This window comes from Chionomys nivalis, chromosome 12 (genome assembly GCF_950005125.1).
Source record: "Chionomys nivalis chromosome 12, mChiNiv1.1, whole genome shotgun sequence".
In the NCBI taxonomy this organism is placed as follows: Eukaryota; Metazoa; Chordata; class Mammalia; order Rodentia; family Cricetidae; genus Chionomys; species Chionomys nivalis.
Window position 1 is genome coordinate 47,979,317 of NC_080097.1, and position 24,703 is coordinate 48,004,019.

General features: G+C 38.7%; 3 protein-coding genes across 5 annotated transcripts in view; 1 reads left to right on the forward strand and 2 right to left on the reverse strand.

Moving 5' to 3' along the window:
* Nucleotides 1-24,703, forward strand: part of Fzd3 (frizzled class receptor 3) — a 70,576-nt gene that overhangs the window by 17,602 nt on the left and 28,271 nt on the right. For 2 of the 3 annotated variants that reach the window (XM_057785808.1, XM_057785807.1), the window contains exons 3-4: nt 6,959-7,155; nt 13,155-14,172. In XM_057785808.1, the coding sequence (XP_057641791.1) occupies nt 6,959-7,155; nt 13,155-14,172 (1,215 nt within the window). Of the gene's footprint in view, nt 1-6,958; nt 7,156-13,154; nt 14,173-24,703 lie in introns of those variants that run through there. The other variant, XM_057785809.1, reaches the window with a different exon arrangement.
* Nucleotides 373-978, reverse strand: LOC130884654 (DNA-directed RNA polymerase I subunit RPA12). The gene has a single exon (XM_057785811.1). It carries the CDS (start codon nt 966-968, stop codon nt 597-599), a length of 372 nt encoding a protein of 123 aa, XP_057641794.1. The 5' UTR covers nt 969-978; the 3' UTR covers nt 373-596.
* LOC130884652 (60S ribosomal protein L23a-like) lies at nt 17,606-18,216 on the reverse strand. Its single transcript, XM_057785810.1, has one exon. It carries the CDS (start codon nt 18,214-18,216, stop codon nt 17,749-17,751), a length of 468 nt encoding a protein of 155 aa, XP_057641793.1. The 3' UTR covers nt 17,606-17,748.

Here is a 24,703-nt window from a genome sequence, read left to right on the forward strand (position 1 = left end):
GGAAACTAAAGCATAGAGGTTAGGTGAAACGTTGGTTAAGTATAAGGGATGTGGGTAAAAATGTCAAGGTTTGACTGAACTTGGAGTCATGTTTATAGTTGTATAACCTTAGACATGTTAGCATTCTGTGTTTACAATATGGAATTGTGAAATTGAAATAACATATGCAAGGTACTTTGAACAGTGCCTGTTGTACTGTGCTAATGTCAGCAAAACTAGCTCAAGGTATTTGTTTTTTTTTTTTTTCATAGAAAACATAACTTTAGTAAATTCAGCTTGGGGAAGGAATGCTTTGGGGGTGATGATCTTTTTTTTTTTTTTTTTTTTTTTGGTTTTGGTTTTTCGAGACAGAGTTTTCTGTACTCTGGAGCCTGTCCTGGAACTAGCTGTTGTAGACCAGGTTGGCCTCAAACTCACAGAGATCCACCTGCCTCTGCCTCCCGAATGCTGGGATGAAAGGTGTGTCACCACCGCCCAGCTGGGGGTGATAATCTTATTCTGAGAACATAGCACTGTACCCAGAGGGGAGGGAGGCCTCAAAGGACTATCTTCACCTCCCAAGAGGAAGAGCAGTGTTGCTGAGTTGCCAGGAGAGATCAAGAATCTTCCTTTTCCTGAAACCTGCAGTTGACACAGGTATAGAAGACAGTCTGTCCTTCATCAGCTGAGCGCATCTGTCTGGTGTGGTACGCCATTCCCTCATGACCACATCGAGGGCAGCGCCTGTCAACCACTGGTCCCTGGGATTCAGGTCCTTCGTCCACAGATGTAGGTATGACCGTCCCCAGTTTGTGGAACACAACCGAGGTCTTCACAACCTTCCCTTCGAAATCTCGCACGTCTATGGAGAAGCCACAGCGAGGGCAGATGACAGTATCCTGAGCTCCGGGCAGCGGCAGGACCGAGCCGCAATCCGGGCAGAAATCCAAGTCTGATTGAAAATTGGAGTGGGGGCTGGCCAGTTCCATGGCAGATGAGCGAAGGTAGCTCAAGGTATTTGTAATTCATTGCAAACACAAAGTAGTCATTAAGATAAATTTTTATAACATATGGTATTCACAGGTGGAGATTTTGATAACATATATACAAAGATACCCCATCAAATGGTTTACATTTTGCTTATTACCATACATATATATATATATATATATATACATGTTTGTCATATATGTACATATATCATCAGCATGTGAGTGTAGGTTTTTGTTTGTTTGTTAAGACAGTGTCACACTATGTAGTCCTAACTGACATGGACCTTGCTGTGTAGACCTGTCTGGCCTCACACTCGTAGAGATCTGCCTGCCTCTGCCTCCCAAGTGCTGTTAATTTTGCCTTTAGATTCTAAATAATTGTAAGTGTCTAGGAAGTTGCCTAAATAGTACCCAGCAATTGCATATATCCCTTTTCTATTTCCTGCTCTAATCTTACTGTTTTATAAAATTATGATACCTAGTTAATAACATTGAAAGATGCATATAATTTCCAGGTCTTTGCTATTACAAATAAAAGTCATGTAGACATTTGTGACAAGTTTTTGTTTGGACATAACTTGTCATTTCTCTAGGATAAAGGACCAGGAATGTGATTGGGTTTTAAGAAATCGTAGTGGTTGTAAACCCATTTTACATTCCTCCGTGTAGGATATAGTCTTACTGTTTTTCTCTGCGTTCTTGCCACTCTTTGGTATTACCGCTATTTTTGTCTTTGGCGGTGCAAGTATATGTCTAGCACTATTTCATGTGCATTTTATTTGTTGAAGTAACTATGCCTTATGCTTATTTTCTGATTAAATTTTCCACTTTGTTAAAAAAAGGTTCAATTAGCTATAAAGTAACAGATTTCATTGTTTTTGCTGACCTTCTCTTTTACTTCCTCTCCATGTCCTTCCACCTCCCAGTATTCACCTTTCAACTTTAACGACTCGTGTATTCTATTACCACACCCCCGTTATAACCCTTTCTCCCTTCTCCTGGTCCCTTATATTTACTTTGGAGTCTTGAGTAAAACCTTTTACTTATTATTATTAATTTGTGTGTGGAGGGGTGTACCACAGTATGATTGTGAAGACCAAATAATGATATTTAGGAATCCGTTCTCCTTCTTTATGTGGGGTAGATTCTGGGGACTCTCACTCAGGTTCCCAGGTTTACTCAGCAAGTGCCTTTATGTGCTCAGGTCTCTTGCTAGCCCCTGAGTTATTTATATATGCTAGATACAAATCCCTTCTGACTATAATCCTAGTACCTGGAGGCTGAGGTGGGACCAGCCTGGGCTATGTGGTGAGATCCTGCTCAAAATACCTAACCCACCTAAAACAAAATAAAATAAGATCTTTTGTGTGGTATAAGATACACAAATAGTGTATCCTAGTTTGAAAGTTGTCTTTTCATCTTTTTAGCAGAGTCTTTATGAGAACAAGAATTTTCTATTAGTCTTTTGGTTGTGACACTAACATTTAATGACTGAGCCATCTCTCCGCCTCAGTACTTTACTGTTGTAATGAAGTCCAGTTTAACACCCCTTGCCATACACACGTTAAGAATGTTTTGAGTTTCATTTTTAAGAACTTGTCACCTTGTGCTAGTTCTGAAAAATGTATTACCATTTTCTCTTTCTTTGCTTTCTTTCTCTCCTTTCCTTTCTCCCTCTCAGAAGAGCTGTCTGTTTCCCCTTCCCAGGGGTATATCCATATAAGTCTGTCTCTCTTAGGGTCCGCCTTGTTTCCTAGCCTCTTTGGGGTTGTGGACTGTAGGCTGGTTATCCTTTATTTTGTGTCTCCTATCTGCTTATGAATGAGTACATACTGTGTTTGTCTTTCTATGTCTAGGTTACCTCACTCAGGATGGTATTTTCTAGTTCCATCCATTTGCCTGTAATTTTCAAGATGTCATTTTTTAACCATTGAGTAGTACTCCATTATGTAAATGTACCAATTTTCTTTATCCATTATTTGGTTAAGGAGCATCTAGATTGTTTCCAGGTTCTGGCTATTACAAATAATGCTGCTATGAACATAGTTGAGTAAATGTTCTTGTGGTCTAAGTGTGCATCCTTTGAGTATATGCCCAAGAATGGTATTGCTGGGCCTTGAGGTAGATTGATTCCCAATTTTCTGAGAAACCATCATACATACTGATTTCCAGAGGACCACAGCAATTCTTATAAAGGAAAACATTTAGTTGAGGCTTGTAGTTTCAGAGGTTTAGTCCCTTAATGTCATGATGGGAAATGTGGCAGCAGGCAGGCATACATAGTGCTGGGAAGGGAGCTGAGTTCTGCATCTTGATCCACAGGCAACAGGATGTGAAGCCCACCCGACAGTGACACACTTCCTCCAACAAGGCCACAACTAATAGTGCCACTTTCTGAAGGTCAGGCTAGTCTCTGTGGGGGCCATACCTATCCAAACCACCACATTCTACTTCCTGGTCCCCATAGGCTGATAACCATAACATAATACTAAATACTTTAGTTCAACTTCAAAAGTTTCCAGTCTCACAGTCTCAATAGTGTTTAAAAGTTCAAAGTTTCTTCTGAGATTCATGCAATCTCTTAACTGTAATTCCCTATAAGGTCAAAAAAATCATACTCTAACATATAATGGCACAGAATATACATTACTGTTCCAAAATAGAAAAAAGGGAGGATAGTGAAGAAATACTGGGTGGTGGTGGCGCATGCCTTTAATCCCAGCACTCAGGAGGCAGAGGCAGGCAGATCTCTGTGAGTTCAAGGCCAGCTTGATCTTACAGAACTAGTTACAGGACAGCTAGGGGGGCTCTTAAACAGAGAAACCTTGTCTCCCAAAAAGAAAGAAAGAAAGAAAAGAAAGGAGGAAGGAAGGAAGACTGGACCAAAGCAAGATCAAAAACCAACTGGGCAAACTCCAAACTTGCATCTCCATGTCTCATGTCAAAATGCTTTTCAGATCTCCAACTCCTTTTATCTTTGTTGACCACAACACACTTCTTCCTCTTTGGCTTATTCCACTCCTTGTTAGCAGCTTTTCTTGACAGGTATCCACAACTCTGGCATCTCCAGTATCTTGGGGTCTCCAAGGCAATCCAGGCTTAAACTTCACAGCTTCACGCAATAGAGCCTTTCTAGGCCTTCATTCAGGGATACCCCTGCCACATGCCTGGCCTCGGCAACTTTTCTTAGTCATAGAGGAAATTCCACAACCCCCTTCTATCCTTGGACTCTAATGCTAGAGCCGCGTGGCCTAAGCTGCCAAATTCTGCTGCTGTTCAATCACATCTTCACCAGCTTTCTGTTTTCGATGATTTACTTCACTGCCCAAGCTTGACTGTTCTGGAACTTGCTCTGTAGTCCAGGCTGGCCTCAAAACTCAGAGATCCACCAGCGTCTGCCTTCTGAGTGCTGAGTTTAAAGGTGTGCGCCACTGTGCCCGGACCTAAACTGGTCTTTAATTCCTTTCCCCAGATTGGAAGCTTAGCTGGATAGGGTCTTGCCCTGAGGTCACCACTCCCTTTATTCCATTTTTTAATCTGTTTATTTCCTTGGAAACATCGAGTTACATTTCACTTCCTGGTGTGCCACTTTCATCCTCAAGTTGTACATTTTGTAATTTTTCTTGCCTAGCTTGCTCCTTTTCAATATAAATCTTCACAAGAGTCAACACCAGTAACGACATGACAGAGTCTATACTAGTGTGTTTTGAGATTTCCCTTGCCAATACAATTACTCCAAAATTCTTCACTTTTTGAAGGCAGACTTTTTGAAAAAGGGCAAAAAGCAGCAACATTCTTCACCAGAATATCACAAAGGACAATCTTAGGCAACATGCTAAAATTCTTCTCCTCTGAAATCTCTTGAGCCAGGCCTCCACAGTTCAAATCACCCTGTGGTGGTTTGAAAGAAAATGGTTCCCACAGGGAGTGGCACTATTAGGAGGCGTGGCCTTGGAGGAAGTTTGGGGAGAGCTTTGAGGTCTCCTTTGCTCAAACTGTGATCAGAGTGACATACAGTTACTTCTGCTATCATCGGATCAAGATGTAGAACTTTCAGCTGCTTCTCCAGCACCATGTCTGCCTGCATGCTTCTATGTCCCGCTATGATGATAATGGACTAAATCTCCGAAACTGTAAGCCAGCCCCAATTAAATTAAAATATTTACTGTGGCCATAGTATCTCTTCACAGCAATAGAAACCCTAAGACATACCCTCAGCACCACTGTCTTCCATGTTTCTACTAGTATGGCCCATTAAGCCCCACTAAACGTATTCAGCTGCCTTTCTAATCCATATTCACAAAGTCCACAGTTCTAAACAAAGCCATGGTCAGACCTATCACAACTATACCTCAGTTCCTACTACCAGCATCTGTCTTAGTGTCTTAGTTAGAGTTTCTCCTTTACCAGTTTTGATATGCACTCATTTGTCTGTATATAAGAGAATGTGTGTACAAGCTTTGCCGTTACCTTTTTAATCATGTTTTATGTTTTATATTTAAATCTATGGTAAATTCTGAGATAATTTTTATATAGGGCAAGGCTAATTTTTGACTTATGAATATTCATTAATTGAAGCACCATTTGTTTAAAACACTATACTCTTTGTCTTAAGATGTAGAAAAATCTTGCTTTTGTCTACTAATGCTAAGTTTGTGAGTAAGTGAATATTTGGGTTAGGATCAAACCCAGGACTTCATGCATAAAAAAGATTTCATTAAATCTTAGAGATGATTTGTGGGAAGAGTTGGCATTTTTTTCTTCCTCTTTTTTTTATTACTTTATAAATAATACCATTCAAAATTCCCAATTTTTCCCTTCCTCCCACTTCCTCCCCCACACTCTTCCCCCACCCCCCTCTAGTCCTAAGAGAGGGCAATCTGCTTCTTTGGTTACAGTAGGTATCTTAGCCTAGTTTTATGTTTGGGACCACAGTTTTATTTTTATTAACTTAGTATCAAATTATAGCATTAGCTGTATTTACAACATTTGATTTCAGTATAAAGAATCATTGGGGTTGGAGAGATAACTCTGGTTAAGAGCTCTGACTGTTCTTCCAGAGGACCCGGGTTCAATTCCCAGCACCCACATACATGGCAGCTCACAAATGTCTGAAGATCTAGTTCCAGGCTATCTGACACCTTCACACCAATGCACATAAAATAAAGTTAAATAAACCATAAAAACTTATTTTTTTTTTTATAAAAAAAGAATTGTTTAGAAGTTTGGGGTTTTTATGTTAAGAAAAAAAAAAGAATTTATCAGCAAAAGGTGAGAGACCTCTCAGTTGGTATACTCTTTACTGTGTGGTAACTATGGATATAGGCTGCTGGGTGGTGGTGGCACAAGCCTTTAATTCCAACACTTGAGAGGCAGAGGCAGGCAGATCTCTGTGAGTTTGAGGCCAGCCTGGTCTGTAAGAGCTAGTTCCAGGACAGGCTCCAAAGCTACAGAGAAATCTTGTCTCGAAAAAAAAAAAGATGGATAGGCCTTTCCCACTTCCATCCTTTGCAGTGTAACTCTGTCTTCTACCCTTGCCAGACCCCCTTGCTGCTGCTAATTTGCTCTTTTTGATAGGTGTTAATTGAAATACATAAAAGAAAATTAAAATCCGTGCAGTCCCACCACCAAATAATAAAGCTGTAATCATTCTTGAGCTTTAGTGCATATTTTATATAGTTTTTTCTTTATCTTATGTTAGATGGATTGTATTATTAGCAATTCCCTGCCTGCTTCTTCATTAATATTACCTGTAACACTTAAATATGTACAAGGATTTATCAATTTTGTCATAGTCCTTGGATTTAACCAAACTAGACTCTTGAGAAGTGATTCGGGGGACATTTTATTAAAAAAAAAATCTTAGAAATATTAATGACTTTAAGAAATTTTTTAAAGGATTAATAAAACAGAAACTTGGGTTATTAACAAACACTTGACTTATCTAAAGCTCTTTATCTAATTACCCAATTTTAACTTTTTCCTAGCCATTCCACCCTATGGTGAATCTGGACTGTTCTCGGGATTTTCGGCCATTTCTTTGTGCACTCTATGCCCCTATCTGTATGGAATATGGACGCGTCACACTTCCCTGTCGTAGGCTCTGTCAGCGTGCCTATAGTGAGTGTTCAAAGCTCATGGAGATGTTTGGTGTTCCTTGGCCTGAAGATATGGAATGCAGTAGGTATGGGTCATTTTTTATGCTGATGTGTGTTTTCTCTTTAATCTATTTTAAAGAGTAGAGTTGTTGGCGTTTTTAAATGTATGGATGTGTATATAAATGTTGAGCACTGTTTCATTGTCTCATTTTTCATAAGAAAGAATTGGGAAGAAAGCCGGGCGGTGGTGGCGCACACCTTTAATCCCAGCACTTGGGAGGCAGAGGCAGGCGGATCTCTGTGAATTCGAGACCAGCCTGGTCTACAAGAGCTAGTTCCAGGACAGGCTACAAAACCACAGAGAAACCCTGTCTCGAAAAACCAAAAAAAAAAAAAAAAAAAAAAAAGAATTGGGAAGAAGTAAATGAAAATGATAGGAAAAAGGAATTTCTGTGAAGAAATCGAAAAGAATTAAGAATTATATAAACAGGACATTTGGTTGATTTTCTTTTCTACCTTTAAAATACTTTTCTGGTTTTTTTTTTTTTTTTTAAAGATTTATTTATTTTGTTTATAGTGTTCTGTCTGCATGCATGCCTGCAGGCCAGAAGAGGGCACCAGATTTCATTACAGATGGTTGTGAGCCACCATGTTGCTGGGAATTGAACTCAGGACCTCTGGAAGAACAATCAGTGCTCTTAACCTCTGAGCCATCTCTCCAGCCCTACTTTTCTGTTTTTTAGAAGTAATGACATTCATGAAAAATTAGAAGCCAGGCAGTGGTGGCGTACGCCTTTAATCCCAGCACTTGGGAAACAGAGGCAGGTAGATCTTAAGGCCAGCCTGGTCTACAGAATGAGTTCCAAGACAGCCAGGACTATGGAGAGAAACCCTGTCTCAAAACTAAAACAAACGAAAAGAAAATATAGATAAGAAAAGAATTACTCATGACTACCATTATAGCAGCTTAAATGCCTTTGATATAGATGTGCTGATATCTGAGCTGTTGTGTCAATTTTGTTTCTTTGATTTTTTTTAATCACACATTAACACTCAGTTGAGAAAATTTTGGGTGCTTTTCAAATCTTATCTAACATATAGACTGTGAGCTGTTACAGAAGATTTAAAGATTTGTTTAGCAGTCATTCCTATAGTGCTGTAGGAATGAGCACTATTAATAGTAATAGTATAGTATGTTATATAACATACCTTTTATTTTCTAAATTATTTCAGTGATGCAGAATAATAAGGGGATATTTATGTATTCATAATGATCTGCCTTTTCGCTGTCTTGGCATTTTGTAACGTTTGTCTTCAGATCTTCTTTTATTTATTATTTATTTATTTTTGGTTTTTCGAGATAGAGTTTCTCTGTAGCTTTGGAGCCTGTCCTGGAACTAGCTCTTGTAGACCAGGCTGGCCTTGAACTCACAAAGATCTGCCTGTCTCTGCCTCCTGAGTGCTGGGATTAAAGGCGTGTGCCACCACCGCCTGGCATTCTTTTATTTGTTTATTTTTTTACATTTCTTTTATTCATATTTATTGAGATCCCCTCCCTGGCTCTCCCCTATCCCCTACAACCCTCCCCAAGGTCCCCATGCTCCCAATTTACTCAGGAGATCTTGTCTTTTTCTACTTTCTACTTCCCATGTAGATTAGATCTATGTAAGTCTCTCTTAGTGTCCTCATTGTTGTCTAAATTCTCTGGAATTGTGGTTTGTAGGCTGACTTTCTTTGCTTTACGTTTAAAACCCACCTGTGAGTGAGTACATGTGTTAATTGTCTTTCTGTGTCTTGGTTACCTCACTCAAAATAATGTTTTCTAGCTTCATCCATTTGCCTGCAAAATTCAAGCTGGTTTTTTTTTTCTTTCTGCTGTGTGGTACTTCCATTGTGTAAATGTACCACATTTTCCTTATCCATTCTTCAGTCGAGGGGCATTTAGGTTGTTTCCAGGTTTTGGCTATGACACACAAAGCTGTTATGAACATAGTTGAACACATGTCCTTGTGGCACAATTGAGCTCAATTACCAAAGTGGTATTACTGGATCTTGAGAAAGGCGGTTTCTTAATTTTCTGAGAAATCGCCACACTGGCATCCAAAGGGGCTGTACCAGTTTGTATTCCCACCAGAGGTGTTCCCTTTTCCCCACAACCTCTCCAGCATAAGTTGTCATCAGTGTTTTTGGTCTTGGCTATTCTTATAGGTGTAAGATGGAATCTCAGAGTTGTTTTGATTTGCATTTCTCTAATGACTAAGGATGTTGAACATTTCCTTAACTGTCTTTCAGCGATTTTAGATTCCTCTGTTGAGAGTCCTCTGTTTAGGTCTGTACTCCATTTTTTTTTTTATTGGGTTATGTGTTCTTTTGGTGTCCAATTTCTTGAGTTCTTTGTATATTTTGGAGATCAGACCTCTGTCTGATATGGAGTTAGTGAAGATCTTTTCCCATTCTGTAGGCTATCGTTTTGTCTTGTTGACTATGTTCTTTGTTTTACAGAAGCTTTTCAGTTTCAGGAGGTCCCATTTATTTATTGTTTCTCTCAGTGTCTGTGCTGCTGGGGTTCTATTTAGGAAGTGGTTCTCTGTGCCAATGTGTTCAAGTGTACTTCCCTCTTTCTCTTCTATAAGGTTCGGTGTGGCTGGCTTTCTGTTGAGATCTTTGATCCATTTGGACTTAAGTTTTGTGCATGGTGATAGATATGGGTCTATTTTCATTCTTCTACATGTTGATATCCAGTTATGCCAGCACCACTTGTTAAACATGCTTTCTTTTTTCCATTTGATTTTTTTGCTTCTTTATCAATGATCAGGTGTTCGAAGATGTGTGAATTGATATCCAGGTCTTCTATTCAGTTCCATTGGTCCTCCTGTCTGTTCTTATGCCAATACCAGACTGTTTACAGTACTGTAGCTCTGTAGTAGAGTTTGAAGTCAGGGATTGTGATGTCTCCAGAAGTTCTTTTATTGTACAGGATTGTTTTGGTTATCCTGGGTTTTTTGCTTTTCCATATGAAGTTCTTTTGACGTCTTTGAAGAATTTTGCTGGGATTTTGATGGGCATTGCATTGAATATGTAGATTGCTTTTGGTAAGGTTGCCATTTTTACTATGTTAATTCTGCCTACCCAAGAGCATGGGAGATCTTTCCACTTTCTGGTGTCTTCTTCAATTTCATTCTTCAAAGATTTAAAGTTCTTGTCATACAAGTCTTCCACTTGTTTGGTTAGAGTTACTCTGAGATATTTTATGCTATTTGTGGCTATTGTGAAGGGTGTTATTCTCTGATTTCTTCCTCAGCCCTTCTATCATCTGTGTCCAGGAGGGCTACTGATTTTTTTGAGTTAATCTTGTATCAGATCTTCTTTTAAGAAATAAAACACTGTAGATACAAGCTGAGCTTGGTGGCATATGCTTATAATCCCAGCATTTGGGAAGCTGAAGTAGGAGGATTGTGAGTTTGAGGCCAGCCTAGGCTACATATTGTGACCCTGTGTAGAGTAAGGTAGGGTGGGGTTGGGGGCTCTATAGTACAACTGTGTATTTTGTTGGTCCTTGTCTTGCTCACATTCGCTTTCTTTTCTCCCCAAGGTGAGGTAAATATCATGGTAAATTAATTATTAATTATGCACATGCTTGGTTTTATATATTACACATACGCATGCGTGCATATGTGTGTTTGGTTCATTTTTTAAAATTACTGATTAAAAGTAATACCTGATGGTTAATTGTGTTAATATCTGAGAAGTACTTAGCTGTCTTCCTATTGATAATCATGTAGGTTACTCCATGGTTTTCATTAGACTATTCAGTTCTCCTTCAAAGTACTTTTGACTGTAATCTGGCAGTATCTGATAGAGGAATATACCATGTCCTCGAATGATAGAAGGACTAGGAAGCGAAAGGGCAAACTCCCCCTGAAGTCAAATCCATGAGGGCCTTGCCTTCGTAACTGATACTACCACAGTGAGGACTAAGTCCCAACACATGAGATTTGGGGGCATTCAGACCATAGGACTCACTCCTCAATTTCATGGAATTTTCTCTTGTTACCCTCAGCACCTTTGCTGATAGATGTTTAGACCCATAAGAACAGGGACTTTGTTCTATTCGCTGCTTGCCTTCAGCATCTAGAGGAGTCTGACACACTGAAGACACTCAATATTTGTTGAATTTATGCCTGTTAAATAAATATATTCGTGTAACTCAGCCTGAGTAATCTAAGAAATCTAAGAGGTAGCAGAAAGTAATTCAAGCTGAGCAAAAATGCATGCAGGAAGATCAGTTGGAAAATGGCTAATACATTTAAAAAATAAGTTAAAAGCAGAGCCAGATGAAGTAGTGATAATGGGATAAAGCTAAAGGTAGTTAGAGACAGCAGCTGAGTTCATAATAATTGGATATAGGGACTGAGTTCATGAAAGCTGAACAAAGATAGCTTTCAGAGGAGAAAATAAAAGAAATTGTAGACACGTTGAAATTGAGATATTTTAGACAAATTTAAGAGTTAAGATTCTGGTTCTGGCATTTACTTAAACCTATATCTCACCTTTATTTCCCTCATCATCAGCTTGCCCTCCTGTCCTTGTGTGTTTAGAACATCATTTCTGGACTGTGGTGCTTTACTTTGTCAAACCAGTCAGTCTTGTTTCTTTCTTGGATCCTCTTCTCATGTGTCCCTTGTGTTACGGTTCTTCACAGAGTTCGTTCTTGCTTTCTTTGGTACTTTCTCTGGAGTCTCACAAAGCAAATCTCAGCAAAATAGGTAAATTGAAATAATAGCTTGTATTCTATCTGATTACAATGATTAAAGCTAGAAATCAGCACCTAGAGAGACTATGAAATACACAGACCCATGCATATTAAACCATAACACACTATAAAATGATGACAGGGTCGTTGAAGAAACTAAGAATTTTTTAAATTTATTTATTTATTTATTTATTTATTTATTTATTTTTTTGAGACAGGATCTCTCTGTGTAACCCTGGCTGTCCTGGATCTCACAAAGATCCACCTGTCTCTGCCTCCGGAATGTTGGGATTAAGGGTGTGCATGACTGCCCAGCAAGAAGGAAAATTTTTTAATAGAGTTAAATGAAAATATAATACACAAGATATAATGAAAGGAGTCCTAAGAGGGACATGATAGCTTTCTGAAATATGATTTGTGGTGACTGGTACATAGAATTTTCCTTTTAAAATGTTCTTAATTTTGTGCATATTTGTGTTTGGAAGTAAATGAATTACAGGATACAGTGGGCTGAAGAGAAGTTGTCATGATAGTGGGAAAAGCTCGGTGACATTAAAGACCTGAAATGCTCTTTAGTTACCCAGTAACATAAGCAGAGACTGGGCTAGGGGCATCCAGAGTGCTTGCTCAGCATTCATAAAAGCCCTGGGTTCTAATCCCAGTATTTCCTCCCCCGAAGATATTTGGAGAGTGCACACAAGATTTAAAAGTCATTTGTAAGGTTGTTTATTACTAATCTAGCTCACAACACTTGGACCATGCATTTAAGGAAGATTTTTAAATCTTAAGTTCAAACTTTTAGTTACAGACACACACACACATTTCACATTTGGAAACTGTAAAGACTGTACTAAATAAATATTCCATATGTATGTTGTTTATCATTGATGGCTGATCTGACTGTTTTAATGGTAAAACAAATCTAATTTAAGACTGTCATTTAAAATCTGCTTGAAGCCTCCCCACAATATGCCATTTTCTTTGTTGTTGTTGAATGTTTTTAAATATATAATTTATTTTTATTTTATGTTCATTTGTGTTTTGCCTGTGTGTATGTCTGTGTGATGGTGTCAGAACTCTAGAACTAGAGTTACAGACAGTTGTGAGTTGCCATGTGGGTGCTGGAAATTGAACCCGGGTCCTCTGGAAGTGCAGCCAGTGCTCTGTAAACTACTGAGCCATCTCTCCAGCCCCTCATTTTCTTTATTTTTATTTACCACAAGTGATAGGAATAGTTGAGGTCACAGGTACTAAATTTAGAATTTGAAATTGTTAAGTAATGACTGGCAGACTTACATGAAAGTAAATGGTTATCATCTTTTATTTTTTTAGGTTTCCGGATTGTGATGAGCCATATCCCCGACTTGTGGATTTGAATTTAGTTGGAGATCCAACTGAAGGTGCCCCAGTTGCAGTACAGAGGGATTATGGTTTTTGGTGTCCCCGAGAGTTGAAAATTGATCCTGATCTTGGCTATTCCTTTTTGCACGTGCGAGACTGTTCACCACCATGTCCCAATATGTACTTCAGGAGAGAAGAGCTGTCATTTGCTCGCTATTTCATAGGACTGATTTCAATCATTTGCCTCTCTGCCACCTTGTTTACTTTTTTAACCTTTTTGATTGATGTCACGAGATTCCGTTACCCTGAAAGACCTATCATATTTTATGCGGTCTGCTACATGATGGTGTCGTTAATTTTCTTCATTGGCTTTTTGCTTGAGGACCGAGTAGCCTGCAACGCATCTAGCCCTGCACAGTATAAGGCTTCCACAGTGACACAAGGCTCTCATAATAAAGCCTGTACCATGCTTTTTATGGTACTCTATTTTTTCACTATGGCTGGCAGTGTATGGTGGGTAATTCTTACCATCACATGGTTTTTAGCAGCTGTGCCAAAGTGGGGTAGTGAAGCTATTGAGAAGAAAGCATTGCTATTTCATGCCAGTGCCTGGGGCATCCCTGGAACTCTAACTATCATCCTCTTAGCGATGAATAAAATTGAAGGTGACAATATTAGTGGCGTGTGTTTTGTCGGCCTCTACGATGTTGATGCGTTAAGATATTTTGTTCTTGCTCCCCTCTGCCTCTATGTGGTAGTTGGGGTTTCTCTCCTCTTAGCCGGCATTATATCCCTAAACAGAGTTCGGATTGAGATCCCATTAGAAAAGGAAAACCAAGATAAGTTAGTGAAGTTCATGATCCGGATTGGTGTTTTCAGCATTCTTTACCTTGTACCACTCTTGGTTGTAATTGGATGTTACTTTTACGAGCAAGCTTACCGTGGCATCTGGGAAACAACGTGGATACAGGAACGCTGCAGAGAATATCATATTCCGTGTCCGTACCAGGTAAGGGAACCCTTGTTATAATTCTCAGAATGTGTGATAGTGAAAAGAGGATTGCTAAAAATAAGTAGTCGGATCTGTTGTTTTCTTTCCAGTTCTCTTAAGCATGTACATTAAAGTTTTAAAGTGAAGGCAATAAGTATATTATAATAAATATATAACACATATATTTGCATAGACATTCATTTTAAAAGATGATTTATATTTCCATACTATGAGCTTAAAACAGCTTATTTCCATTACCACAGAATGTTTTCTGGTTCTTTGAAAGTCAAGGTTTATAGGGGAGAAAACTGTTTCAGCTCTGACAGAAGGGTCCTGTTTTTGTGGAAATTTCACTGGTCATCAGATTAGTAAGAATTTGAACAGTTTTGCAGAAAAAGCAGAATTCAGTTAAACTCCCTTGGATTATTTTTTCTTGTTTGTATTCAGAATATTTTGTAATGTACTTTTGAATTTGAAGAGTCATAGAATCAGAATTTTAGATTTAGAAAGAAGTTTAAAGATGATTTATTTGGATTCTGTCCATAAATTAAATTTTCATAGGTCTGTTTTGTTTGAATATTTGAAATATTTAATGGCTTGCCCATGTTTGGTGTGTGACCAGCTGGTATTTAGTCTTAGGAGAATAACTGAGAACAACTCAGAGGACCCCATCCTCTAGATGGTACCCAACCTTCTTCCTTTTAAAAGGAGTTTTCTTTTTCTTTTCTAATTTTTTAAGGTTTATTTAATTTTATATGTATTTGCCAGAGTATATTTATGTACACCACTTGCTTGCCTGGTGCCAGTGGAGTTCAGAAAATGGTGTCAGGTCCTCTGGAACTGGGTTTATGGATGGTTGTGAGCAATCATGTAGGTGAGCAGTGAGTGTTCTTAACTGCTGAGTGGCCACTCAGCCCCTCGAAAGGCATTTTCTGAAGTGTTCTGACGTTGCATCTGTGCACCCGTCACCTCACTGCTCCCGACCTGTGGTCTCAGACCTCTAAACACTATTGAAGCTCTCACATTTCAGACCAAAGGGCTTGTGTTCATGTAGCTTTCCTTCCTACTAGCCAGTGAACTCTTTGAGAGCAAGAGCTTTTTTTTTTTACTGAAAATAGATTCTATTTCCATACCATATATCCTGGTTAAGGTTTCTCCTCCCTCTACTCTTCTCAGTTCCTCCCTTCTCTTTGGATCTACTCTCTTTCTGCCTCTCATTAGAAAAGAACAGGCTTTTAAGAGATAACACTCAAGCATGATAGAATATAATAAGATAAAGCAAAAACTATCACATTGAAGATGGACATGGAAATCTAACAGGAAGAAAAGAATCTCAGGAGCAGGCACCAAGAATCAGAGACCCACTCGTTCTCACACTGAGAAGTCCCATAAAATACTCATAGTTAATAGCTATAATATACATGCAGAGGACCTGGTGCAGACCCGTGTAAACCCTGTGCTTGCTGCTTCAGTCTCTGTGTGCTCATAAGCACTTTGCTTACTTGCTCCAGAGGGCCTTGTTCTGGTGTCCTCCATCCCCTCTGTCTCTTACAATCTTTCTACCTCTTCCTTGTGATTCCCTGAGCTCTGGGAGACAGGAAATTTGATGGAGACCGCCAATTTAGACTTCCTCTCTTTCTGCATAATGTCTGGCTGTGTCTCTGCATCTGTTCCCATCTACTGCAGGTAGATCTCTCTCTGATGATGACTTAATAATCTATGAGTGTAACAATATCATGAGGAATCGTTTTATTGATTCTTTTAGATCAGTAGTGTTTGGTTTTACCCTAGGTCTCTGGGCTATCTAGTTCTTGGTTATTCACGCAGTGTTGGGTATGTCATCCTTCTTGTGGAGTGGGCCTTAAGTCAAATCAGACATTGGCTACTCCCACATGTTTTGTTTTAGCATATTTTGCAGTCAGTATAGATTGAAGATTTTGTGACTGGGTTGGTGCCCATGTTTCTCTCTTCATTTTCTCTTACCACACTAAAGAGACTAGAACATAGGCTCCATGTAGGCATCAACTCAACCACTCCATGTTCAGTGATTTGTGTTGCTACTGTTTTTAATAGAATTGCTTTGAGTTTCTCTCTTTTAAGTTGATGTTGGCTACGGGCTTGCTGTAAATTGCCTTTATTAAGTTTAGGTATTCCTGTTGTATCCCTAGTCCTATTCCAGGACTTTTATCATGAAAGCATGTTGGATTTTGTCAAAGGCCTTTTCTGCATCTAAATGTGATCTGTCAGGTCTCTTAAACACTGTTAAAGCACTTCCTTTGTTCATGTATCTTTTCTTCCTGAATGAACTGTTTAAGAGAAAGAACTTTAAAAAAAAATTTTTTTGAAAGCATATTCTGTAAGTAAATGTAAGTAAGCACAGAGATAAACAATAAAGGGTGTCTTAGAAAAATAATAACAGCAGTGCTGGGGTGAGGATACGATTAGCATACAGTGCTCAAGAGTACACGGTGACAATGACAGTTTCCTGTTTTCTTGTGGTTTGATGTTTTAAAACCAACCATTGTCTGTTCACCAGCCATAAAACAACATATAATTGAGTACTAGGTAATATAGGGAAGCAATTGATAAGAGTCAACCATGTCTTTTATTTACTTTTTGGTCTGAAAATTATATTAGGAGTTTTTAGTAAGCAAGTCTGATAAGAAATTCAATAGACGGTCAATTACTGTTTTTCCCCTAGCCTATAAATTATGGGTTTTAAAGATAGTAACTAATATTTCTTACAAAGATAAAAAGCATTGTTTGTACTGAATATACCACAAAGCAAATAAAGAACTGACATTCTTGTCATCTGCTATGAGCACTAACTGTGTAAATATCATATTCATGTCCTCAACACTGCTGTTACATTTATTTAAAATGACCTCTCTTCTTCATCCATATATCCACATTCTTTGTAATTTCCCTTCCTGGTCTCTATAGGGTTTTTGTTGTTGTTGTTGTTGTTGATGTTGTTTGTTTTTACCCAAATCTGTGATTGTTGCATTGTAGGAAAAAGAATCTTCAACTCAAGTGGCTACTTTATTTTCAAACATTTTCCCCCCTTTGTGTGTATTAGACACAAAGGGGTTTTTTTGTTGTTTGTTTGTCTTTTTGTTTTGTTTTGTTTTTGGCCAGCTTTTGAAGTACTACCCCAGTTCCTTAGTGTTTACGTTCCCTTGTTAGTAATAAGGTGATGCTCCTTACTGACCTTGTGGCTTCTCCCCTGTGACTTTGTCACTGCTCTGATAGGTGGCTGTCTGTTGCTGATTTCCAGTTATTTGCATCACAAGTATCTTCTCTGGCTTATCTTTTATGATTTGGAGTATCTGTTTGTTTGTGGTTTTTTGGTTTGGTTAGGTTTTTAGGTTTCTTTTTTTTTTTTCCAATGGAGTAAATAGATTTATTTTTTGCTCAGAGCTGGGAAAACACTTCCCAGCACCCACCCCTATAAGCATATACCTTAGTATATACCACAGTACAGCAATGTCAGCAGCCCAACCAGAAAGTGAAAAAAAAAAAAAAAAAAAAAGACCAAGCAGCATTATTTATGGTGAAAAAGTGTATATTTAGAATTAGCCGGCTGGGCTCAGTTTAGATGATTCCAATTTTGTTGGCAACATCCAGAGCATCATAATCAGGAGCCAACCGAACATATGCCTTCTTCTCTCCGTCGGGCCTTATGAGGATGTTGACTTTGGCCACATCGATGTCATAGAGTTTCTTCACAGCCTGTTTGATCTGGTGCTTGTTGGCCTTGATGTCCACAATGAACACAAGTGTGTTGTTGTCTTCTATCTTCTTCATGGCTGACTCGGTGGTCAGGGGGAATTTGATGATGGCATAGTGGTCAAGCTTGTTCCTCCTGGGCGCGCTCTTCCGGGGGTATTTAGGCTGTCTTCGTAGCTGCAGGGTCTTGGGCCGCTGAAAGGTGGGCGATGTGCAGATCTTCTTTTTGCGGCTGTGGACGCCTTTCAGCACTGCCTTCTTGGCTTTCAAGGCCTTCGCTTTAGCTTCGGCTTTGGGAGGGGCAGGAGCTTCCTTCTTCGCTTTCGGCGCCATCTTGACGAAAAGGGTCAGTTTTTAGGGTTTTTTAAAAAATATTTTTGTTCAGGTTGAATCTGGCCATTCCCTCCCTCCCTCCCTCCCTCCCTCCCTCCCTCCCTCCCTCCCTCCCTCCCTCCTTCTTTCCTTCCTTTTTTTTGACAGGGTTTCTCTGTGTATCACAGGTTGTCCAGGCTGGCCTTGAACTCACAGAGATTCACCTGCCTCTGCCTCCCAGGTGCTGGGATTAAAAGTGTGCTGTTGAATGGAGAGGAGCCCTTTGTTTGTCTCAGCTGCTCTGCTAGCTTACACCTGAAATAACCACACAGAAACTGTAGCCTCTTATTGGCTAACTCTCATATCTTGATTTACCCATTTCTATTAATCTGTATACCACCATGAGGTCGTGGCTTACCGAGAAAGATTCAGCATGTCTGACCTGGCATCTCCATGGCTGTTCTCTCACTCTGCTTTCTTTCTCCCAGAATTCAGTTTTGTCTTATCCGCCTACCTAAGTTCCACTCTATCAACTAGACCAAGGCAGTAAAAGTTAGTTTTTGTTTGAGGGGTCTGTCAGTCTTCACTGACTTTTCTGTAGCTCTTGACGAGCCTTTCTTGCAGTGTTGGGTACGGCTGGTGGAGCACTGAACACTTTGCCAACTTGTGTTTTTAAAACTGCTGTTTTCTATCTAAAGTTTTGACACCAGGTCCCAGCCTCAACCCTTCCTTAGCCAAATGGCTTTCAGATTCTCCACTATCCTCATCTACAGAGACCAGATTATTGCAAGACTACTCTGGGTTTGCTGAAACTCGATGAGGACATTTTCCACATTCGTATCTCATGGTTAAGAACACTTGCATGCATACATTTAAATTTTTCTCTGTTATTTAATTTTTCCCATAATTAATGTTAACCTTTCTTTTTAAATAATAATGTGATATAATAAATTCCTTTGTGATTTAATGGTTTTTAATCTCACTTGAGTAATTTGGATGCTGAATTGAACTGGTATAGTCAAAAGAATAAAGTACTGTAAGGAATTCTTTAGTTATAGTGACTTGATGGTAGGTAAAAGCCCATGATACCATTTGATACACATAGTAACTTCATAAAGTATGTAGTGTGGCTTAATTCTAAAGCACATGAAGTTATGTGGCTTGCGCAGTGAAGTGGTTTGAATGGAATCGGCCCACATAAGCTCACAGGGAGTGGCACTATTAGGAGACAGGGTTTTGTTGGAGTAGGAATGGCCTTGTTGGAGGAAGTGTGTCACTGTGGGGGCAGACTTTGAAGTCTCCTATGCTCAAGATACTTAATCCCAGCACTTGGGAGGCAGAGGCAGGCGGATCTCTGTGAGTTCGAGACCAGCCTGGTCTACAAGAACTAGTTCCAGGACAGGCTCCAAAACCACAGAGAAACCCTGTCTCGAAAAAAAAACAAACAAAAAAAAAAGATACTGCCTAGTGTCTCAGTTCACTTTGTGTTGCCAGCACAAGATAAAGAACTCCCAGCTACCTCTCCAGCACCTCTGCCATGTCCCACCATGATGATAATGGACTGAACCTCTGAATTGTAAGCCACCCAGTTAAATGTTTTCCTTTATAAGGGTTTTCATGGTCATGGTGTCTCTTTATAGCAATTGAAACCCTAGCTAAGATACACAGTCACATTAGCAACAACAAAAGTAACACGTACAAACTACATTTTGTGACTACAAGGCTGGCCACCTGTGCATATAAAAATACATATCACAATAGTCACCCTTTTACTTTTTTATTTATTTTTAAGGCAGTGTTTTATGTAGGCCAAATTTGCCTTGAACTCACTATATAGCCAAGAATGACCCAGTTTGTAAAGTACTAGGGATGGGACTCAGGGCTTTGTACTTGCTAGAGGGTTGAAGGGGAAAGAGAGGCTCTACCAATTGATCTAGACCTCCAGTCCCATTTAAGCATCTGTAAGTATCTCATTCCAAAAACATTCACAATTAGCAACCCTTCCTAGTGTTTTTTTCAAGAAATGTTTTCATTTTCTCAAACTGAGCTTAAATGTTTAACAGTGACCCTACACTTACTCCCCACAATCTCTGGCCCCCACCATTCTACTTCCTTTGTATGAATACTCTAGTACCTTAATAAGTATGATCGTATAGCATCTCTCCTACTTTATGGTTTTTAATATACAAATGTTAGGATATTAGTTTTTATTTAGAATTTTATTGGTATCTTGAGCACCATTGATACTATATTCTCATTCTGAAATAATATTGAACCTAAAGGAACATGCAGGAAGCTCTTTTGATAATTCCTAATGATAAGTTTTAAAGCGGTTTTAAGCAATAATGGGTAACTGCCTCAGGTAATTTAGAAAGACTAATTAGCATTTGATTGTGTTTGATTAAACATACTAAGAGTATAAGCCAGGAAGGGCAGTTCACACCCATAATTCAAGCATCACTAGTGTTTAAGGATAGCCTGGGTTGCATAGTGAGACTCTAAATAACAAAAACTACAAAGCAGCTAAGGAAGAGGATAGTTGGCCTCTAATATCTAAAGAATCTAGTTTGTGAAGTAATTTATCACATTGTTTAAAATATCAATTGGAAGCCGGGCGGTGGTGGCGTACGCCTTTAATCCCAGCACTCGGGAGGCAGAGGCAAGCGGATCTCTGAGTTCGAGGCCAGCCTGGTCTAGAAGAGCTAGTTCCAGGACAGGTACCAAAAACTACAGAGAAACCCTGTCTCAAAAATCCAATAAATAAATAAATAAATAAATAAATAAATAAAATATCAATTGGATTTAATGCAAATCACATATATAAGCATATGATTTGGACAAGATGAGTTAAATATGTTAACTTAAAAATCTTTGAAATGAATATTCTTCCTGAAAATGGAAGTTCATTTATTTTTTTAAATATGTATTCAGTCAAACTGTAAAAAGTATTATTTAGGAGCCAGTCAAGGATTTGTTCAATTGGTAAAATTTATCTAGGAAGAATGAAACCTTGGGTTTCATCCCCAACAGCATGTCAACTTGCTGCTGGTACATGTGTGTGATCCCAGCACCCTGGAAGTAGAATTGGGATGGTCAGAAGTTCAAGGTCATTCTTGGCTATACAGAATTCAGGGTTAGGCTATGATACATGGCATATTGTCTCCAATTTTTTTTTAACGAAAGGAATACTTAGTCCTAAATTTACTCAGAGGAATGCTTATTTCACAATTAAAAAAGTGAAAAGGCTAGAGAGGTGGCTTAGTAGTTAAGAGTGTGTACTGTTCTTGTGGAGGACCTGAGTTCAGTCCAGCACCCAAACTGTCTATTGCCCTTCAGGGAGATCTGACTCCTCTGTCCTGAATGGGAAATTCACATAATGTAAAAAAAAAAAAAAAAAAAAACTTTAAAAGCGATGACATTTAGTTCTAGAACAGGTGTTATATTAGTAATTTCCTAGGTACTTGAGGAGTTGGTTTGTTTTATGTGTTAAGTGTGTATTGGTGTTTTGCCTGCATGTATATCTGTGTGAAGATATATGTAGGTGTAACTAGAAGTTTCTCTCCCACCTGCCAGTTTCCGAATAACCACTCTATAAGACTTACAAACTGTATGTCCTATTAGCTCAGGCTTATTATTAACTAGCTCTTACAACTTAACCCATTTCTATTTTTCTATATTTTTACCACCAAGAGGTTCGTGGCTTGTTACCTCACATTTTGCTTCCCTGGAGACTGCTGGCATCTCCCAGACACTGCCTTCTTTTACCCTTTATCTTTGCTTGGATTTCCCACCTGGCTCTATTCTGCCTGGCTATTGGCCAAATTGGTCCCTTTATTAACCAATGGTAATAAAACACATTCACAGCATACAGAGAGACATCCCACATCAGTAGGATTCCCTAGAACTGGAGTTACAGACAACTATGGTCTGCCATGTGGGTACTGGGAATTGAACTGGGTCCTTTGGAAGAGCAGCCAGTGCTCTTAACCACTAAGCCATCTCTCTCCAGCCTCCCTCTTTTTTCCTTAAATAGTAATTCCTTTTATCTATCTATCTATCTATCTATCTATCTATCTATCTATCTATCTATCTATTGTGTCTTAAGAGATTTGAAGCACTTTATAAAAGTTATATTCTTCAAAAGTTGTTGATAATCTTAGAATAGATTTTGAATGTAACTGGACATACTAGCTTAAAACTGGAACAAATCAAATGGATTGACTTCATACCAAGGTTTTTGTCATTTGTTCATGTAAGGAAATAATGTTACTTTTTTGTTTGTTTGTGTTTGTTTTTGTTTGCTTTTCAAGACAGTGTTTCTTTGGAGCTTTGGAGCTTTGGAACCCTTTTAGACTAGATTGGTCTCAAACTCACAGAGATCCGCCTGCCTCTGCCTCCCAAGTGCTGGGATTAAAGGTGTGTGCAACCACTGCTCGGCAAGTTACCTTTTAAATTGCTATGAATACTAAACAAGATAAATTCTGATCTCTTACCTGAGTGTCTCGTATAGAGTATAATTTCACTGTTAGGATAAGTACATAATTCTTCCTGTATTCTCTATGTAATCATCAGATTTTCTTCTAAACATCAATTTTCAAAGGCATGTGTTTGTTTCATTTTTCTCATGATCCCTCTAACCTTAACATAGTGTCGTATGTCCCAAGGTATCTGACACCAGAGCTTTTGCTTCAGTCATAGAAAGTATGTTGCCATAGCTCAGTCTGTTGAGTTCACATTAGAACCATTTGCAGAATCTAGAAAAAAAATCACTTTTATAGGAAAACAAACATAATTTACCCTTCCAGACACACAAGACAAGCCATCTGTTGTTTATCCAGTCTTGATTCAGAAAATATAAAAATAGCAGAATGACATTAAATCTAATTTGTTGATTTTAGTTTCATTTTCTGAAAGGAGTGTTCCCTTTGGTAGGCATTTTCAAAAGAATGGGCCATACTCAGGACTATGAGGGAGATGGTATTTTCTTCTTGAACCATGAAAGACAATAAATGATTCTTTTTGTTTGTTTGTTTGGTTGGTTTGTTTTGTTTTTTCAAGACAGGTTTTTCTCTGTGTAGTTCTGGCTGTCCTAGAACTCACTTTGTAGACAAGTCTGGCCTCGAATTCACTAAGATCCACCTTCCTCTGCCTCCCAAGTGCTGGGATTAAAGACGTGTGTCACCACCGCCCAGCCCAAGGATTCTTGTAAATAAATAGTTCTAATATTTTGGTGGAAGTATCTACTAATCTTTATAGTGAATGCTTATCTTGCTTGTAACCTCTAAGTTCAATCAGTTTATTCCCAATTTTTTTTTTTAAGTTTCTGTTAAAGAGGAAAAGAGTCAAATTCCCTGAAAAAGTGTAGCAACTCTTATAGAGTTAAGATACAGGTTGCTGCTATTATGGCCTCCATGGAGCAAAACAGCTTAAGCTATGAGTTCAGTTAAGGGGCACTGTAGTATACCTGGTTTGTAAACTTTACACGTTGTGTTTTGGGTCATGAAAGCAGACAGCCAAGGCTAGATCTCATACTTGCTGTGTAGCAGAGGCTGGCCTTAAACTCCTGCTTTCCTATCTCCATCTCCCAAGTGCATGGATTAGAGGCATGTGCTACCATACTTGGTAGTTCACTTCCCCCCCTTTTCATTTGGTGTCGTCATGATCTACAAAATGATAAGCAGCCTTTCTGTAAAGGATCACATGTAAATATGGGGGCTACTCGCTTGCTTTTTAAATCATGAGATTGCAAACAATTTGGGGATGTTTTAAAGATTTCTCCATTGTGTACAAGACTGAGAATGCTTTGGTGATGACATTGCCGTGTAAAGAAGAGCCCTGGCTTATTGTTCTGTAAAAACTGATTTCCCTTTTCTAATTATTTTTCAGTCTGCATTTGAAAAAGGAAAACTTTCTAAAATAATTTACTTTTTGTATGATTTGCTTTAGAAAGAAAACAGTAGTTTTTTTTTTAATCCAGAAGAGAAATTATATTCTCCACCTGTGCACATCATTGTTACACTGTGCATGAGGGTCATCATTCCTTATGCTCACCAAGATTAAGATGATTCTGTAGTTTTTATTTGTTTCCCACTTAACTGCATCTATTATTGTGCAATCTATATGAACAGTGTTGTTTTTCTACTTTCTAGCAATTCCCTGTTGTAAGCCAGATGATACCATCAATGATGATCAACACTTATTTTGTACAATTGGATGTTAACCTTTGCCTAATCAAATATAACTCCTTCATAATGCCAGCAAGACAAAGAATGACAAAAGTTAGATAACTGTATTGTTTCTATTTTCACTTTGAGCTCTTGAGTAAGTTTGGCTTTTGGCATTTTTCTATGGGGTTAGCTAAATAACAGATGTCGTCTGTATTGACATATTGCATGACATATCTGTCAGGTAGTAGTAATATATCGTGGTAACATCTGAGCATTTACATTCTGCTGGGCAGTTCATTCTGAATCAGGCAAGGTCTGCTCTCCTTTGTCTCGTTGCCCGC

Bases quoted from the DNA above. Each gene is read 5' to 3' on its own strand.
- LOC130884654 (XM_057785811.1), bottom strand. From the start codon at position 968: ATGGAACTGGCCAGCCCCCACTCCAATTTTCAATCAGACTTGGATTTC.
- LOC130884652 (XM_057785810.1), bottom strand. From the start codon at position 18,216: ATGGCGCCGAAAGCGAAGAAGGAAGCTCCTGCCCCTCCCAAAGCCGAA.